At 42.6% G+C, this 19,449-nt stretch overlaps 1 protein-coding gene across 1 annotated transcript; it reads right to left on the bottom strand.

Moving 5' to 3' along the window:
* Nucleotides 1-367: 367 nt before the first annotated feature.
* On the bottom strand, nt 368-15,232 carry SLAMF6 (SLAM family member 6). The gene is made up of 9 exons (XM_008058735.2): nt 15,169-15,232; nt 14,762-14,869; nt 11,320-11,655; nt 5,218-5,481; nt 4,679-4,783; nt 4,342-4,380; nt 3,243-3,325; nt 754-828; nt 368-415 (listed from the first exon to the last, which is right to left on the bottom strand). Exons 1-9 carry the CDS (start codon nt 15,230-15,232, stop codon nt 368-370), a joined length of 1,122 nt encoding a protein of 373 aa, XP_008056926.2.
* Between the last annotated feature and the right edge of the window lie 4,217 nt (nt 15,233-19,449).

Raw genomic sequence — 19,449 nt, 5'->3', positions numbered from 1 at the left:
TGCTGCTTTCTAAAAGGAGACACTTGGTTGTCCTCTGAATTATCATATCTCTGTCAACCATAATTTGGCTTACTTAGTTACCAAAGAGAATGTCAATATGCAAGTGTGCTATCTGAAGTATATTTTGGACTGGAGTGGATTAGAAAATATTATTTGGATCACTTGCCGAAAATATTATTTGGATCACTTTGTTATCCTTAGGTTTTTTACCTAGGTAAGCAGGTTCATCTCTGAAGGACTGGAAATGATCATCTTATCCAAGATATTCAGATTTTGTTCCCAGGCAGAAAACCAAGCTTCCTGCTTCTCTCCATGGGATCAGGAGAATATGTGTCATGCCTGAGTTTCTCTGAGGCCTTTCAGCAGCTTAGATGACACTGTCAAGGGCAGTGGTCCTGGAAAAAGTGGGTTTACTCTATGGAAAAAGAGGTAAATAAAATAGGTTAATAGGGACTGAACCTCGGCCACCCCTCATGGCTACAGAGGGAGGACTGGAGGCCACTGACAGGCAGATAGTAGGGATATTGATAGCATAAGGAAGGATTAAATAAAAAACAAGTAGGTTGAAAACTCAGTTATGCATAGTGATCCAATACAAGAAAACTTGTATTTGGTGATGTCCCGAGACATCCTGTATCCAGCTGGTATATTTGTGCATCCATAAAATGGTCCTTTTATTTCTGCTTTATTTGCAAAGTCATAGGTCTAGGGAGAGAGGAGAGAATTAAGAGCATGGTATGATCACGGGCTTACCTCTTTGGAATGGTTTATGATGGAGTAAATTGTGATAGAGTCATTGTTTTCTATAGGTGTTGGGATTTCTGTAGCCTGTAAAAAGAATCATAGCTATTTGACTCAACAAAGAGATTCATGCATAGATATATTCTAAGAAAAAGTAGTGTGACAAAAGAGAGTAAATCCCTCTACTGGAAATATACCTGGAAGAATCCCAATCACTCTATGAAAAAGATACCTGCATACACATGTTTATTGCAGCATTGTTCACAATAGCAAAAACATGGAACTAACCATGCTGCCCATTGAAAGAGGACTGGATTAAAAAAATGTGGTACATATACATGATGGAATATTACGTAGTCACAAAGAAGGACAAAATTATGAACTTCACAGCAACTTGGATGAACTATTAGAGTCTATAATACTGAGTGATCTTTTCCAGAAACAAAGATCTGAGTATCACATGTTCTCACTCATAAGCGGACCTTGAACAATTATCATAATACTATAAGAAAAGGATTGGCAGTAGCGGGAAACTGCTGGGGGGAGGGGAGTGGGCAGGATTGGCAGTAGTGGGAAACTGCCAGGGGAGGAGGGCATACCTCATTAACAAAGGTACCTGTGTAATGAATATTTGTATACCTAACCTTGAATTGTACCCCACATCTTTAAAATAAAAAATTGTTTTTTAAAAAGAGAGGGTAAGTCAAAGTTTTTGGGGAGGAAGGCTAGGGAATGTTTAGCGAGAGACCAAGTGCACCAGCTCTTAGATCTGTGAAGGTTTAGTGGCATTTCCTGAGCCCCAAACAGAAGATCAACACTCCCGCAAATCAGTGAGCTCAAGAATCAGAGAGAGACAGAGAGGCAGCCTTGTTGTATGAGGGGAATGAAGTGTTCTTGTCCTGTGTACAACTCTACTCTTTTCCTTCCATTACAAAAAACGTACACACCAGATGGTTATCAGATTCTCTTTTGTCTCAGTTTTACTAGCTATAACTGGAGCTGCCTATTTTGCTTGCTCTACTTGTCACTAGAATTCTAACTGCCTGGTCACCATGTCACTGGGGTGTGCTCAAGCATGGGGAATGGCTCTGCCTTGGGCCGTGGGGCTCATGCCTGTAATCTCAGCATTTTGTAGGGCTAAGGTGGGAGGATCGCTTGAGCCCAGGAGTTTGAGACCAGCCTGGGCAACATAGCAAGACCTCATCCTTACAAACAAACAAACAAACAAAAAATCCAAAAAATTAGCTGGGTATGGTGGCATGTAGTCCCAGCTTCTTAGGAGACTGAGGCAGAATGATCGCTGAACCCAGGAAGATGAGGTTGTGGTGAGGCATGACTGTGCCACTGCAGTCCACCAGGCTTGGTGACAGAGTGAGATCCCAACTCAAAAAAAATCCCAAAAAACTGCTGCCTGGAATATGCAGTGCAGTAACAACAGCAGAAGTCCCCATGCCCTTCAAAGGACATGCTCAAAAGTTTTGACACTTTAAATTAATTAAGGAATATTTAGAGAATTATCAAGACCTCAGAAACTCTCCAAAGTATATATGTTGTTTTTTTTTTTTTTGTTTAAAAAAAAAACGCTCACAAATTTGCGGGAGATGAGTTTCTTGATTTGTTGGAGAGCGACTCAGTTTGTCTCCAGGAGGAATTTGGAAAGGCAAGAGAGTGTCTGAGCAAGCGAGAACGCCCCTTCTTCTCTCTCTCTTCTAGGAGCCTACTTTGCGAATGCCCACGAGGGGCCCAGTGAGAAGAGATTTGCTTGGGAATACAAGATTTCTAGCTGGAACACTGCTTCCATCATTTGGAGAATGCTGTATTCTTGGCTTATTTTCAGAAGACATGAAGACTGGCCTCCCAAGATGTACAATGTTATTTTAAAATGTGTCACCTGCACTTGCTTTATTTGGAGGTGGTGGGGAGTTGCCGATGCATGACTGAGGAGCTGCTGAGGCATGACCAAGGCCAACCTGTTGTGTTGCTAGAGGCGAGGGGAGGGGGGCGGGACGCTCATGGTGTAGGGTCCTCTACTGTGGAGGGTTTCTCATTCTTGCTCCTCTTCTCCCCTTGAGAGACTACCTTAGAGCTCCCCCAGACCCCTACAACCAGGGTGAGAAGCCAACCCCTTGCTGTGGAACTGTCTCCTTAGAAAATATTCAAACTCAATGGAATTCTGATCCATTCACTAAGTATTTACTGAGCATGGTGCTTGGATATAGAGGAGGAGAGAGAAAGACATAATTTGCCTTTTCAGGCAGTTTGTAATTAAGCTGAAGGGGCAAGATGCTTTGGGGGCGAGGGCAACAGGTACTAGAATGGTCTTGCACATAACTTGGCCTGTCACTGCCTTCTCTCAATGGTCTTGCACATAACTTGGCCTGTCACTGCCTTCTCTCCCCAGTGGTGTATGTCATCTGATCAATCTGATGAGTGTGGTGACCAACTTGTGAATAATGACTGTAAAACTGACAACAATGGGGTACAGAGCTGAAAGGACTCACCCCGCTTGGATGAGCGACCACGGCATACACAGTGTTGCTCCCTGGAGAAACCAACATACACTCTCTGTTCCTTGTGGACTCGGCTGTTAACACAGGAAGGCACGGTCAGTGGCAGAGGACTCTGGGACTTCTCCCTGGACCTTCTTCCCCAGAGCACTTTCTGTCCCCAAATAGGCAGTTGTTTGAAGCTTCGCCTTTCCTTGGGGAATCACTCATTTTTGACAGTGTTTGGAGTTCTGGGTTGAATCTCCTGGTCATGTGGTCTATTTTTGACATCCCCATCTCTTGGGGATGTCCTTGAGGAGTCCTGAAGCTTTAGAGTCTCCCTCAGGCATCACATGTGGCTCAGGAAGCTTCTGGGACCAAACAACACCGCCTATGAAAGGACTAGAGACACCTCACTGGCAAACACAGTGGAGCCTATTAGTTCACATATATAATAGTATTAAACTTTTCTGGGTTCCTTAAGGCAGATTTGATTATTTTAGAGATGAAGAACTGGAGGCCCAGAAAGCTCAAATAACTTGTGCCAAGTTGCACAGGAAGTGGTGGAACAGGGACTCAAATGCACGTCTTCTGACTTCAAACCTCACTCCTCTCCAAGTGACATCATGCATTGGCTCATCCACGAGATGAGATTTGAAGCCAGTCTGAGTCCAGAGCCTGCATTTTGTCTCTGTATCACGCTTTCTCTTTCCACTGTGTCTATCCATCGCCCAAACCCTGGCTGAACAGTAGTGACGCAATCAAGCAGTTTGGTTTTGTGCCTTTGATTCTCTAATCCTGTCCATGCCTGAAACTTGTGGGTGACAATGGACAGGCCACGAGCCCTTTCACTGGCACTTCGTTTCTCTATCAGCAGGGTAGGGAGTGACCCTGATCTCATTACAAGAAACTGTGTGAGAGATGGATTTGCATGCTTGTGAAGGACCCTGTGGGTCCCAGGTCCCAGGTCGTCTCCTTGTACACCATGTGGTCTGTCTGAGTGGTGCCATTTTGATTCCCTCCTCTCTCATTATCCAGCCCTATGCTACCTCCCCCTTCCATTCGGCTCTTCCCATCTGCTTTATGACTGGGAGTTAAGAAAAGGGATGCTCACCAGGACCCTGGGTTTGCTGAATAGACAAAGGAAGGGAACCTGAAAAATAAAACCAGGAAGTGAAAATGTGTGACTTCAGTGAGGCCTTCCACCTCTCATCCTATGGGTGTCTCTCTAGAAGATGTGGTGGGAGGGGATCCAAAAGAAAGGACAGTCACCCCGAGGCTGAGTTCCCAGCAGAACACCTCCCTCAGGATCCTAGCAGGACTGGTTGAGCCAGAGTTTGCCTCCTCCTCCACTTCACCTGTCCTCCACGAGAGCCTTGGGAACCAGAGACCCCAGACTCTCAGTCCCTGGAACCTTGGAGAAGAGACAAGCAGGAAGGAAGAAAACCTACCTTTTCTTTTCTTGTACACATAGACCGACATAGGGATGACTATGCATATCATGAAAGATATAGGCAATACCCATTGGATAGGTAGGTAAGGATCTTCCTTAATATCTGAAAGGAAAAAAAAAAGGTGACACTTGATACCCTTCAAGTGAGGCCTAGAGTGTTCTCAGAGTCTCCATGGAGCCTCTTCTAGGCTGCCTTTGGGGATTGGGTGGGCTCGTCTAGACCTGGAGGCTCTGGGGCTCTGGGCAGGCTTTCCTGCAATGGGAGTCCTGTGAGATAGGCAAGGCAGGGCAGAGCCCAGTAGAGTCAGCAGGTGTGAGCAATCTTGCCTTCCCAAGGACTTTGCTTTTGGGCTCTCAGAGGGTAGGAAGAGGGGCTTGAGGAGGAGAGACCTCTGGGAGTACTGAGAGGCACAGACCACCCAAGGGCATCTGTTCCCCTCCCAGCAGCATTTGGTTTTGGGAATCTTGCAAGATGTGAGGACTGCTACACCCCACAGCTGCTCAGGGCTCTCAGGGAGACCTGAGGCAGGCTGTTACCTCCACAGAGCCTCTGAGCTGAGACAGAGAAGGATAGATTGCTGACGGGGTTCTCCGCTATGCATATGTACTTCTGTTCATTGGAATTCCTGAGGTCACAGGAGATAGTGAGGTTTGGTTCACTTAGAAGTGTATTTCCTGAAGTCTGCCACCTGAATGAGACATCGTCATTCGGATTCTCCACAGAGCAGGCCAGGTGAATCTCACAGGTCCTGTTCTCAAATAATTGACTGTGATGGGTAACTTGTATGTTGCTCAGTTTTCCTGTGTGCAGAAAAAAGACCCAGATTAAGGGCAAATGGCTTGACTCAGCCTCCTGTGAAACATAACCTTCACCTCACTGTTTTGTGTTCTACCTTTGCTGTATGGTATGGTCTGTATATTCTGTAAAAGACTCTGCTTGTATTGCCCAATTGATGGCTGCAAGGTCTCAGATGACCAAATAATGAAGGACATCAGTATGGGAAAGGTAGCCAGTGGGAGAAGTGGAAAGGGAGAGACTGGGGTTGCCACCAACACGTTGTGTAATTTTGGACGGGCCACTTTACCTGCCTGTGTTCTAGTTTATCCCTGAGGTCCCTACTAGGCCTTGCACAGTGCTCCTGCATAAAGACAATTTGGAGACCAAGCTGAGAACCCTGAGGGCCACCTCAGCCAGGTCAGAAACCAAGAGGCCAGGCACGAGGGCCCAATTTCCTCTGTTAACAGAATTCCCTAACTGGGGAGGAAGATGGAAGTGTCACTTCCTTGGGGAATCATATTTTCCACAGTTCTGGGGACCTTGATTCTTGCCATATCTAAAGCTGGCTCCATTGATGAGAAAGAGATCCAGATGAAGAAGGTTAGCAAAACAGAAAGGGAAGTGCTGAGAACCAAAGAATTAGGGAAGGAAGAAGTGAAGACAGTGAGAGAGCAAGTGGGCAATTCTAGGGAGCAAAGAAGTACATTCAAGCATTTGAGATAACATGTGTTGCAGACGTTTCTGAGAGCAAAGACCAGGAAATATTGCCTCATAGGAAGTCAGCAGCTGTGAACCAATGGGAACACGAGAGCAATACAGAAAAGGCCATTGCCTCAGCCTTGGCCTGAGGGTGGAAGTAAAGGTGACCCAACAAGGAACAGAATAACCCCAACTCTCTGATTAGAAGACACTGAGTGATGCCATAAGCTTAGTTTAATAAGAGTTGTAGAATAATGTACTCATCTTGCCAGAGCAGAATTTTTATGTATGGGAAGAATGTTGCGTTCGGAGTCAGGAAGACCTGGGTTAGGACCATGGCTTTGTCATTTACCAGCTACATGACCATGGACACATTATTAATGTCTCTGAGCCTCAGTTTCCTTATCTGTAAGACCATACTATAAAGCCTACTTCTCAGGTAGTGACAAGGAATAAATGAGACAATGCCTAGCACAGAGATGGCAAATATTTGGCATGAATGTCACATCTCCCTCTTCCCATGTTGATGGCTGGTCTCAAAAATCTATCTGGTTACCTATTTCCACTTAATGAACATATATCTGCCTACTGGACATTTCCACTTGGATATAAGTATATCTCAAACTCAACATGTTCAAAAGGACTCCTATTCTTCTTTCTAAAACCTGCTCAACCTGCAGCTATACCCACCTTAGTTGATGACAACTGCATCCTTCCAATCATGAGGCCAAAACCCTTGGTATCAACCCTGACTCATATCCGCAGCTTATACTCCACATCAGGAAATCCTGGTGGCTTTACCTTCAAAATATATCCAGAATTCAACCACTTATCACCGCCTCTACTGTTACTACCCCATTCCAAGCCAGCATCAACTCCTGCTTGGATTGTTGAAGTGGCCTCCTCATTTGTACGTTGGTTTCTACCTTTCTCCCTTGAAGTCTATTCCCAACAGAGCAGCCAAAGAAACCCTTCAAACAAGTAAGTCAAATCATATTGTTCATTTGAAAAACCCTCAGATGGCTCTCAATTTCACCAGGAGCCATGGTCCTCATTTCCTTTCTGGCCTCATTTCCTGTCACTTTCCCGCTCACTCTGCTCCTGGATGTTTGGTCTCCGTGGTATTCCTTGAGCATGCCAGGCACAGGGGAACTTGCTACCTTTGTGGATGACTCCTCCTCCAGATGTCTCGAAGTATTCTGACGTTTGAAGTAGGGTCTCGGCTCAAATGTCGTCTTTTTGATGAGGCCTATTCTGACCACTTCCTTTAAAACTGACCCCTGCTCTCTGGCTCTCCTGATGCTCCTTATACTGTTCTAATCTCTCCTTTGTCCATAGCACTCATGGCTTTCTTACAGACTGTATAATTTGTTTATATATTTTGTGTATTGCTTATTACATGCCTCTACTTTCCATCCCAAAATATCGGCTCCATGAGGACAGGGATCTTTGTATGTTTTGCTCACTGATATATTCCAAGTGCCTAGAATTGTGCCTTATACATTGTTCATGGCCAACAAATATTGTTGACTCAGTGAATAAGCCAAATATGACTTCAGTATTTTTCTTAATACTGTACTCTAGGCAGTCACTTCCAATGACCTGGTATTGCTCCATAAAATCAAATATTTGCCAGCCCTAACTTGGCACATAATGAGAGATTGGTCAATGTTTGAAAAAAAAAAACAACAACAAAAGCAAAACAACGATATAGTTTATACCTCTCAATTTCTTTGCACTATTTTAAAACTAGTTGGTATAACTTTTGGGAGCCAGCCATGGAGGCCTGCCTGCTGACAAAGTCCAGGTGGCTGAAGACTCTGGGTCGCAAAGTGAACCTGGGCAGCTGAGACCCTTGCTTCTTCTACTTTTGCTATTAGTGCAGCCGAAAAGTTCTGTACAGTCTGAGAATGGAAAGCAAAATTCCACTCATGCCTCCACTACCCCTTGCAAAAAGGCAGGAGGGAAATTTGTGAAAAAATTACCTTCCCTTCATTTGAATTCCTCAGGTTTCCACATCCCTGGCCTCCTGGTATTAAACCATGCAATCACTTGATTAAACATTGTAGTGGGGAAAATTGTAAAAAATCAGAAAGTGCTCTATTTAATGTTTGTCAGGGAACTCACTGGCCTTGCCAGGAAATTATCAATAGAGATTTTAAATATCATGTGCAGGTAGATAATCACTTGTAAGATTTTATTTCTTCTGATTGGTGACTAATTGGAGAAATTTGAGAAGCTACAATTTGTATTTTTAGGAAGAGTGCCAATGCAAAAATTACATTTACTTAATTTCTTAATTTCTACATGTGGTATATTATGCTTAAGAAATTAACAATCACATAAATATTAGAGCACCCTTGCCTTTACTTCCCTTTGTTAAGGAGGCTTGTAATTCTGGTTAGGGATTGTGACTAAGGTGACTTGAGCCCAGGAGGTCTTTTGTTTTACAAACATTAGTCTCCCTAACAGGGGATAATTGACACAGATTGTAAACACCAGGTGTGAAATTAGGGAAAACTAGTCAGGCCAACTTGCAGCTAAGAAACCTTGAAAATGTTGCTTTACCCCAACTAGTTGCAAATTGCTGTGTGAAGGTCACAGGTGTGACTTGCTAATCAATGTAACAGTTGTACTTAAAACTTGGTAGTGATTTATAATGTAATAGTTATAGGAATAAGTAAGTTTTGTATGGACATTAAGAAATGGTAATCATTAAAAAATGTTAGGAGTGTATAAGATTTATAGTTAATGTTTAGGATCAGAACAGGATGAACAAAGATACATTGCCTGTCTGGTCCATTAAATTGAAACTGATTGCCTTGAAAACAAAAAACATGTAGGGTATAAAAGGAGTTGGAAAAGACAATAAATCGGCATTTATCCTGCTTGCAGCAGAGTCAGTGTCCAAGTTTTCTCTCCTGCGCCAATGCCATCCCTCCTACAGGAAACTCTGACCCGCTGGAACTGGACTCCGGCATATAACTTACATAGCTTTTTGAGCATGTGTCTTTGAAGAAGAGGTACTTCAAAAAGTCTTGTAAACAAATTGGCATTCAGCCTCAGGAGTATGGCTATTGCAGAAGAAATCACACTTGGTCTCCTCAACAGCGTCAGAAGAACATTGTCTCGATACATGTGATGGAGCCTGGTATGGGGTCTGTTTTTAGGCTTTCCACTGGATATGTCTTTCTTTTCTGCAGGGTCCTAGCACTGCCTTGATGATCACTGGTCACCCAGGGAGGTCCTCTGTAATGGGTTGAATGATGACCTTACAAAAGATATGTCCATGTCCTAACTCCCAGAAGCTGAATATTACCTTGTTTGAAAAAAAGTTCTTTGCAGATGGAATCAAGTTAGATGAGGAGCTCATCTAGGATTATCTGGGTGGACCCTAAATCCAATGACAAGTGTTCTGATAAGAGAAAAGCAAAGTGATATTTGAGACAGAAGAGGAGAAAACACAGAGAGAAGGAAGCAATGTGGCCAGAGGCAGAGATTGGTATGATGCAGTCACTAGCCAAGGGACATCGGGAAATGCTGACAGCAGCCAGAGATGAAAGAGGCAAAGAACAGATGGTCCCCTAGAGCCTCCAGAAGAATGATAGCTCTATCCACACTTTGAGTTTGGACTTCTGGCCTCTAGAACTATGAGAAAATAAATGTCAGGTGTTTCACGGCAGTTAGTTTGTGGTATTTTGTTTTAGCAGCCTCAGGAAATAATACACTGCCTCAGGGCAATTTCCCCTCTTGAGTTGGAATCTCCTGTGTAGAACTTTTCCAGACATCCTTTCTTTCACCTCATATTTACATGCTCTGTGTCCTATTGTTTCAAGGACATGACTTTGACTAATCTAACATGATAAACTAATATTCGGGGGGTACTAAAGATACACATGTAATTTATTTATGGAGACGTTTTTATTATTTATTTATTTATTTTTGAGTTGGAATCTCACTCCGTTTCCCAGGCTGGAGTGCAGTAGCATGCTCGTGGCTACCCCAGTGTCGATCATCTGGGCTCAGGCCGGGACTACAGGTGTACACTACCACGCCTGGCTAATTTTTTGATTTACTGTAGAGATGAGGTCTTGCCAAATTGTGCAGGCTGGTCACGAGCCCGTGGGCTCAGGCAATCCTCTCACCTCGGTCTCCCAAAGTGCTGGGATTATAGGCTTGAGCCACTGTGCCCAGCCGACCTTTTTTTTTTTACAGTGCTCTTTGGGTACCATGTCTTAACCCAAAGGACTCTGAGTGAATTCTGGACACAATGGGCTCTCAAGTAGATAAAAGTTACAGACTCTCAGTGGCCTTTACTATTGTCTAGTCTGATTGCCAATTTAATGCTTGAGTCCCCTGTACATCACTGCTAAATAATTATCCTAAAGCCATGCATGGCCTCTCTGAACATTGCTGATTGCTAGAAAGGCTTCCCCCCCTCACATATTGATCCATAAACTATTCCATTATAATTTCTATAATTTTATGTTGAGGACATTTTCATTCTTTAATCCTGGGGAGGCAGGTTTTTTGATAAGTGGTCAATATGAGCCATCTGGAGCAAATATTGTTAGAAATTAAATAAACTTGATAGACAAAGCTTTTTTCTTTATCAGCTCATCCTTGCAGAGCACTTTCTAGGTAGACCACTATTCTATACACAGATCACTCTAATGATTTGGACTAGCCTTTGTATAGAGCAAGGTGCCATGGCAGGGTGGTTATGTGGGAAGTGCTACCACTTAGTATCTCCATGACGTAGGCAAGTTCCAGTCACTGAGACTATGTCTCAAGGGTAAGGACTTACCTCATGAAGACTTTGTGAGGATTGTATGATAGATAATGTAATGCGCATGGTAATGCTACCATACTTATTTTACTTTCATTTATTTCTGCTACATTTCTGGTTGAAAGGGACCATTTTATTGGGTGACGGGGAGTGAAGCAATTCTGGGGTGGGAATCACAAGACTTAGGTTCTATTTTCAGCTCTGTCACTAACTGGCTGTACAATGTCATTGAGTTGCTTTACTGCTGGGTTGCATTCTAACCTCCAACTGTCATATTCTTGACCACTAGGCTACAGTGCACACTTGTAGTCACACAGAATTGAAATACAGATTTTTGAAAGCCCATACAGCATGAAACCACATTTTGACTCACTGAAGATCTTCAGAGTGTAGTTGTAGAACACTATGGAGATATCTGTGGCTATCTGGGCGTTGTAAGGTCCTTCGTCTGTCATCATCAGATTGCTGAGCTGCAAGGAGTGGGACTGGGTGATGCTCAGTCGATTTTTCCTAGTTGGGTCAATCACATAGATTGCTGGACTGCTGGGTTCATTTAGACTTATGAAGACAATGGATTGTTTTCCATTCATAAGCCAGGTGATGGACCTGATCTCTCCTTTAGGAATCTTCAGGGGAAGAGTTACCACCTCCCCTAAAACCCCATTTATTATTAATGGGGTTGAGCTGCTGTTTTGTGAAACTACATTTCCTGTGAACAGAGGAAAAAGGTGATAAAATTCTCTGTAACAACTACCTCACCACCCTCTCCCCTTATGCTGTCAGTCTGTTAGAACTCTCTGATTCCAAAACCCAGAGATGTGATGAAATGAGAAAGGGTGAGGAGAAGTCTTGAAATGGACAATCACATGCCTAGGACTTCACCTCCGACAGAATGCCTAGCACTCTTGGTTAACAGACAGTTGGCCCAGATGATTCTGACCCAATCCATCTTCTCATATTGGCTGGTCGTTCCTGACTTTGCCATACTTTGTGACCTTAGTCTCTGAATTTTGGGGACATTAGGTGGAGTGGGACAGAGAATTACAGACTTCAAAAACTGCAAATCTTTGCTGATGAAGTATAATTAAAACCTGACATTTACTGATCATCTACTGTGCATTCAACATAGTAGGTATGTGCATTAGAAGACTAACAGCAGGGACTAAAATCCGGAATTTATAGCATATCCAGTTCCTCTTACACATTATGTGATCAATGCTGACAACCATTCTGTGAGGTAGGCAGGATAGATGTTATTACCTTCACTTATAGATAAAAGAACTAAGATACAGAAAGGTTGATCAGTTAACACAGCCAAAGAATAGCAGAGTCAGGATTCAAACCCAATCTTCTGATTGCAACTACTTTGTGCTCTTTTCATGATACCACAAGTTATGTTTTCTGCTCTCAAAAAGAGACTAGAGTGTAGTAGTTGAGGAGATAAGTGGATACATGTAAAAATAATAAATATAATTTCAAGGTAACACATAATGGCCACATTCTTGTGAGCCTAACTCAGAGCCATCAATATTTGAGCAAAGGTGAAATGATTTTGATGACTCTTAGAGAAGATACTTTCTTAGCATCCTTTCTTAAATTCTTAGCAGTTTTCACTCTGTTTTGTAGTCCTCTGTTTACATGTTTTTCTAACTGACCAGACCTTAATTATCCTTGCATGTCAGCACTCAGTGCTGTGTCTGACACGTAGTAGGGTCTGTGGAAATGTTTGAGTGTGCCGATGAATAAGTGACCATGACCATGACCTCAACCTTCTCAGGACCTCTTGTTTCTTAGGAGAGAAGCTGAGTAGGGGAGAAAATGCCTCTTGGGATGCTGATGCCCAGTTCCTAGGCGAGCTTACACCCAGTCCCTTTCTCAGTTGCCATATGGATTCCAGACACATGAACTCCAGTCCCTTCTCTTTGCCACATCTTTCCCATCAGTATTGTAACACTGTTACCTATTACCTTGACCCCTCTTTCCATGTGGAATCACATGGGTGAATACCAAAGGCAAAATCTTGAGCAAAAAAAATCCAGATACAAAAGAATACAGTGATATGATTCCATTTATTTTAAGTTCATAGACAGGCAAAACAAATCTGTGCTCTCAGATGTCAGGAGAGTAATACTTAAGGAGGAGGGGGAGAAGTTGAGTAGGATGGAGTTTGAAGGAGGGATTCTGAAGTGCTGATAATGTTCTATTTCTTGATTTGTATTTGGCTATACAGATTTAGTCATTTTATAGTAGTTGATCTGGGGATCAGTACATTTTTCTCTTTGTATTTCAGTAAAAAAATTAAAATGATAATAAAAGCAAAACAAAACAAAATTATTACAATGGCCTATAAGGACCAAAATGACTTAGCCATTTCTCTCTCTTTTTGACCTAATTCCTATAACTCTCCTTGTGTTCACTTTGCTCCAACCACCTGGCTATTTCTTGATCAGGCCAGGGCTTCTGCACTTGAAATTCCCTCTTCCTGAAATGCACATCCTTCAGGTACTCATGCAGCTCACTCTTCTGCCTCCATAAGGTCTTTAATACAAATGTCTTGCTTCAGAGACTTGGGAGAAGTGTGACCACTCTTTCCTCACTCTCAGTCTCCATCCACCTCTGTACGTGCCCCTGCCTCTGGATTTATTTCTCTCTTTGGTACTTACTGTCTAGCATACTTTATATTTCACATATTTGTTTTGTTTTTTCTCTCCCCTCTCCACTAGAATGTAAGCTCCATGAAGGCAAGGGTTTTTTTCTGTCTTGTTTATTGTTGTGAATGTTCTTGAATAGCTCTTGGCACATGAATACTTATTGAGTGAAAGGACACATCTCCATACCTTCTCTTGGAGGTTTTCTGTCCAGAATGTGAAGGCTCAATTCTTCTTAATAAAGGGTCTGGACTTATCCAATGGCTCAAGGACTTGCCAGGGATTATTTTCCTCTTGCCTAGCATACTCATTTAAGTTTCCTTGCTTTTATTGATTGCAATTAGCAAGCTATTCATTCTACTATTTGCTTAGTTCCATGCTAATGCAATGAATAATGACTTAGAAATTATAGCATTCAGATTATAGTTATTTGTTTGTGATCCTTCCAACCTCCCTCCAACCTCCTGGGTTCAGGCAATTCTTCTGCCTCAGCCTCCTGAGTGACTGGGACTACAGGCATGAGCTAGCCAATTTTTTTATTTTCTATAGAACAAGGCCTTGCAATGTTGTCCAGACTTGTCTTGAACTCCTAGGCGCAATCAGTCCTCCACCTCAGTCTCTGTAAATGCTGGGATTATAGATGTGAGCCACCGTGCCTGGCCCAGATTATATTTATTAGCTCCCCTGACACACACACTTTTTTTTGAGTTGGAGTCTCACTCTGTCGCCCTGGCTGGAGTGCAGTGGCATGCTCACGGCCACCCCAGCGTCAACCTGCTGGGCTCTGGCGATCCTTCCATCTCAGCCTTCCAAGTAGCTGGAACTACAGGCACATGCTACTGGGCCCGGCTAATTTTTGATTTATTGTAGAGATGAGGTCTTGCCAAGTTGCCTGGACTGGTCATGACCCCACAGGCTCAGGCAATCCACTCGCCTCGGCCTCCCAAAGTGCTGGGATTACAGGCTGAGCCACTGAGTCGGGCCTATTAGTTCCCTTTTATGTACCTGTTTCTGTGCTGGAAACTGGGAATACAAATATGAGTAAAACATTGTCAGTCCTCTGGATTCATCATCTGGTAGAGAAGTCTGACAGATAAATGAGTGGTGAGTGAGGCAGTGAGCGAAGATAGGGATTGCCTCTGAATCACTCCCATATAACTGTTGTACCTGTGCACTCAATAGCCAGTACTTTCTCTTTATTGTAAGTATTGAAAGAAGTTCGGTGCCAGTAATGACTCCACACCCCGCCAGGACCAAGAGATTTATTAAAAGGGGCTGTTAAAAAAGGGGGGGGGTGGTGCTGTTACAGAGGGGATCTGTAACAGGAAAAAAGAGAGAGAGAGAGAGAGAGAGAGAGAGAGAGAGAGAGAGAAGAGAGAGAGTTGCGAGGAGAGGGCTGGTCAGCCCAACAGGGGCCGGAAGGGGCCATGCTATGCTCCTATTGGAGGAGCTGCATGGGGAGTAGGGTGGGGCCAATGCCGTGTTACAGTCCTATTGGACGCATAACAAAGCTGGCTACGGATTGGAGGCTTGCAGGTTTGAAATTGGCGTGGGAAGGTTTGAAATTTGCCCACGTGGGGAATTGTGCTCATAGAAGCTGGGACCTAGGGCCTTTGTTGTCTGGTGTGTAGGCGCCATTTTGGGGGCCTCCCCTCTGGTTGCTTCCTGCACCCTTCAAGTATGACATTATTTCCCTTTCTTTTCCATAATCTTGAAGCCAGAGATTCTGCTTATTATTTCTTTAGTCCTGGAATTTAGCACAATTCTTAGTTCAATAAATGTTGAATTGATGGAGACGTGCTCTGTGGGAGCACAAATCATGAGAATGCTATACTAGGGACACTTGGGAGCTGTCAGGAAACACTTCACAGGAGATGACATGTCACAGAGTTCTGAATATAAACTAGGAGTTCTCCAATTGCTCAATTATTTTAATTCTTCCAAGGATGTCCTGCTTTCTTTGCACTACTCTTCCCTCTGCCTAAAATGTTCTTCCTCATCTTTTTTCTTGATACACTCTTATTTATCCTTCAAGGATGAGTCAAAATATCTGTTTGCCTCTGCTTGTGCTTGTGGAAGTTTTGCTTTGGTGTAGGAGGAGGAGAAAGGAGGTGGTGGAGGAAAGGGAGAAGGAACACAGAGGTAGCACTAAGCTGATTCTAAAAAGAGAGAGAAAAGTCAGAAGAAACTTTGGAGTTTCTACCCAGGAAACTGGCTTAGTCCTCTCTGTAGTGAAGAGGAATATAGTAAGCTGTTTTAGCTCAGCATGAAACAAGTTCAGTATGAATGAAGATAGGGGCTAATTTCTGAGAAGATTTAATAAAACTGGAGAAACATATGGCAGGATCTTGAAAAAAAAGTAGGACAAAAGGAAGTTACTCCTAGGGGAAAAGTCCTGAATGAACTTGGAATGAAGGGAAGAAGCTGACAGAGAAGGAGCGACTAAAGCTATGGTGAAAGAAATTATTCAAAGTACAGTCATTTCTGAGGAGGAAGCGAGGGTGGGGCTTAGAGACACAAGTGAAAGAGTTAGTCTTGGGTAGCAATTGTTATTTTTTTCTTTCAAGATGGGGGGGGAGAAGAACTTAAAGCTCTCAAGAGATTTGGAGGTTAAAGGGAGAGAAGTTGAGACTTTTAACTTAGGTTGACCTCAAAATTGTTCTAAGGGAAGTAGATCTGATAGGGCCTGAAGGAAGATGGATGAGACACATAAACTTACTGTGAAGAATTTGTCAGGAAATTGCCAAGTGATCAATAAATGAGTGTGGAAGCATTAAGGAGGACTTGGCCATGGTTGGTGGACAGGCATCACTGTGGTATCAGTACAGTTTTGTGACCTTCTCCAATGATGCTGGAACATGTAACTCAGGAACAGGGAAAGAAGATTACTGGGATTACTCAGTACCAGCAACAGGCATGTTGGAGGTAGATATGGCACCAAAGGGGCAGGGGTAAGAGATTTCAGGGCAATAGTGACCACTTTGTTGAAATTACTTGCCAAAAGTCTGACAGTCAGTGACATCAGTGATAATGACACAGTAGGTAACTCCAAGAGTCTATCCCTCCATAGAAACACACACACACACACACACACACACACACACACACACAAACACACTAGGAGAACCAACCTGTCAGAACTCTAGAAACTAGTCAAAGGGGCTGGGAGCGGTGGCTCATACCTATACTTTCAGCGCTTTGGGCAGACAAAGTGAGAGGATTGTCTGAGTCCACAGGTTCAAGACCAGTCTGGGCAACATGGTGAGACCTCATCTCTACATTAAATCAAGAAACTAGCTGAATGTAGTGGTGCGTGCCTGTAGTTCCAACTACTTGGAAGGCTGAGGCGGAAGGATTGCCTGAGCCCAGTAGGTGGAGGCTGCAGTGGTCATGCCACTGGACTTCAGCCTGGGCGACAGAGTGAGAATCCAACTCAAAAAAAAGATACATTTGAAAAAATAAAAGAAACTACTCAAAGGTTTATAGAAACCAAGCAAATGATGAATCAAGGAAAGAGGCAACTAACTACACAGAAACAGAATAAAACAGTGGTTACAAGGGGTGGAGGGAGGAAGTGGGGAGGAAATGGGAGGTGTAAGTCACAGGATACAAAGCTGCAGATATGTAGGATGAATAAGCCTAGAGACTTAATGTACAACATGAAGACTATAATTATAATATTGTATTGTACACTGGAAATTTGCTAGGAGTAGATTTTAGATACTCTTATCATGCCTGCAATAAAAAAGGGGAGGGGTAACTATGCAAGATAATGGATATGTTAATGTGCCTACTATAGTAACCATTTCACTATGCATATCAAAACCTCATGCTGTACATCTTAAATATATATAATTTTTTAAATGGTAGAAGAGCTTTGCAGAACGTTTGCTTGCCCTTGCCCCTACCTCTCTTCCCCAGCTTGGTGGCAGTCTTGAAGACGGCAGCCTGAATTCCCAGTATAAGACTATGGATCTTGGTCCCAGAGGGCGCAGAGCAGATCTTGTTCTGAAAATATTGTGTTTATCTGTTTTGGCCTATCTGGATGTTCCCTAAAGAACTAATGGAAGGCACTTGTGTTTGTTTCACCTAACTCAGCACTCTCAGGTAGAAGAGTAACTATGCGGAGACATTCCTCATAAACACTGAAAGGCAAATGAATGACCCATTGCCACCAGGGGCAAAACATTATAGTAGAGGCAAACAAAAGACATACTGAAAGCCTAGGAGTAAAAGCTGGGGAGAGAGAGTTTTTGAAGAATTGGAGTATTGAAAAGTGCCTGCTTATACCAGGGAATTTAGAAAGCTACATGTATGCCCAGGGCAGGACTGAGGAGACCATAAGGTTTTACCTATGTCCGATATTATGCTCAGCACAAGCAGAAAGTCAAGGCTAAGGCAGAGTAGTAATAACCTATCTAAGCATTAAAGGAGTGTCCTAACATAGCCGATCTGCAAAGATAGACACAGAATTAATTAATTTCTCCCAATATTCAAAAAAATCTGTTAGAATATTAATTGACCATAAGCTAAAGAAAAAGAGAATTTAGAGATCACTTGTGACAAACACTACATTTTTTTTTACAAAAATAGTTTAGAAAAGTCACTAAGCTAACAAAAATTACAACTCATAGCAAGCAACAAAAGCAAATACTGACAAGGGGGAAGGAATCTTATTTCCAGAGTTATCATATTACAATGTTTAAAATTTCTAGTTCTCAATATAAAATCATAAAGCATATGAAGAAACAAGAAAGTATGACTCATTCACAGGATAAATGAACACAAATTATCCTGGAGGAAGCATGGATATTAAATTTAAAACAACAATCTTAAATATACTCAAAGAGCTAAAGAAAACAATAGACAAAGAACTTAAGGAAATCAGGAAAAAGAACATGTGAACATTAAAAAGAAAAGATAGAGCCAGGCTCGGTGGCTCAGCCTGTAATCCCGCGCCTTGGGAGGCTGAGGTGAGTGGACTGCCTGAGCTTGCGGGTTCGAGACCCGCCAGGGCAACTTGGCAAGACCTCATCTCTACAATAAATCAAGACTCCGACTCAAAAAAAAAAAAAATTAGCCAGGCGAGATAGCGCACGCCTGTAGTTCTAGCTACTTGGAAGGCTGGGGCAGAAGGATCGCTGGAGCCCAGCAGGTCGAGGCTGCAGTGGCAACTGCACTCCAGTCTGGGCGACAGAGTGAGACTCCGACTCAAAAAAAAAAAAAAAAGATAGAAATTATAACAAGGAAACAAATCGAAATTCTGAAGTTGAAAAAAATACAACTGAAATTAAAAGTTTACTAAAGGATTTCAGCAAAAGATTAGACCATGTAGAAGAAAAAGCCAGCTAATTTGATTCAGGATTAGTTGAAATTATCCAATCTGAGAAGAAAAAGAAAAAAAGAGTGAAGAGTGAAGAAAAATGTACAAAGACTAAGAGACTTGTGGGACACCATCAAACATACCAAATAAAACATAATGGAAGTCCAAGAATGAGAGGGGAGAGAAAAGGGAGAAGAAATAATATTTGAAGAAAATAAGGACCAACAATTTCCTGCATTTGATAATAGACACGAATCTATACAGCCACGAAATTTAATGAACTTCAAAGATAAAAACAAAGAGATTCACAGCAAGACACATTATGATAAAACTATGGAATAAAAAAGAGAGAGTGAAGGTTGAATGCTGCAAGAGAAAGCAACTTCTCATGTACATGTGGTCCTCAATAAAATCAATAAGACAATTTCTCAGAAAAAATATATGGATAATGGAAAGCAGTGACATATTTAAGGTACTGAGAGAAAAAAAAAATCAAGAATTGTACATCTGAAAAAACTATCCTTCAAAGATG

Source organism: Carlito syrichta, unplaced genomic scaffold (genome assembly GCF_000164805.1).
Source record: "Carlito syrichta isolate Samal-C Ts95f unplaced genomic scaffold, Tarsius_syrichta-2.0.1 Scaffold303604, whole genome shotgun sequence".
NCBI classification, from domain to species: domain Eukaryota; kingdom Metazoa; phylum Chordata; class Mammalia; order Primates; family Tarsiidae; genus Carlito; species Carlito syrichta.
This window is presented reverse-complemented; position numbering and strand designations above follow the sequence as displayed.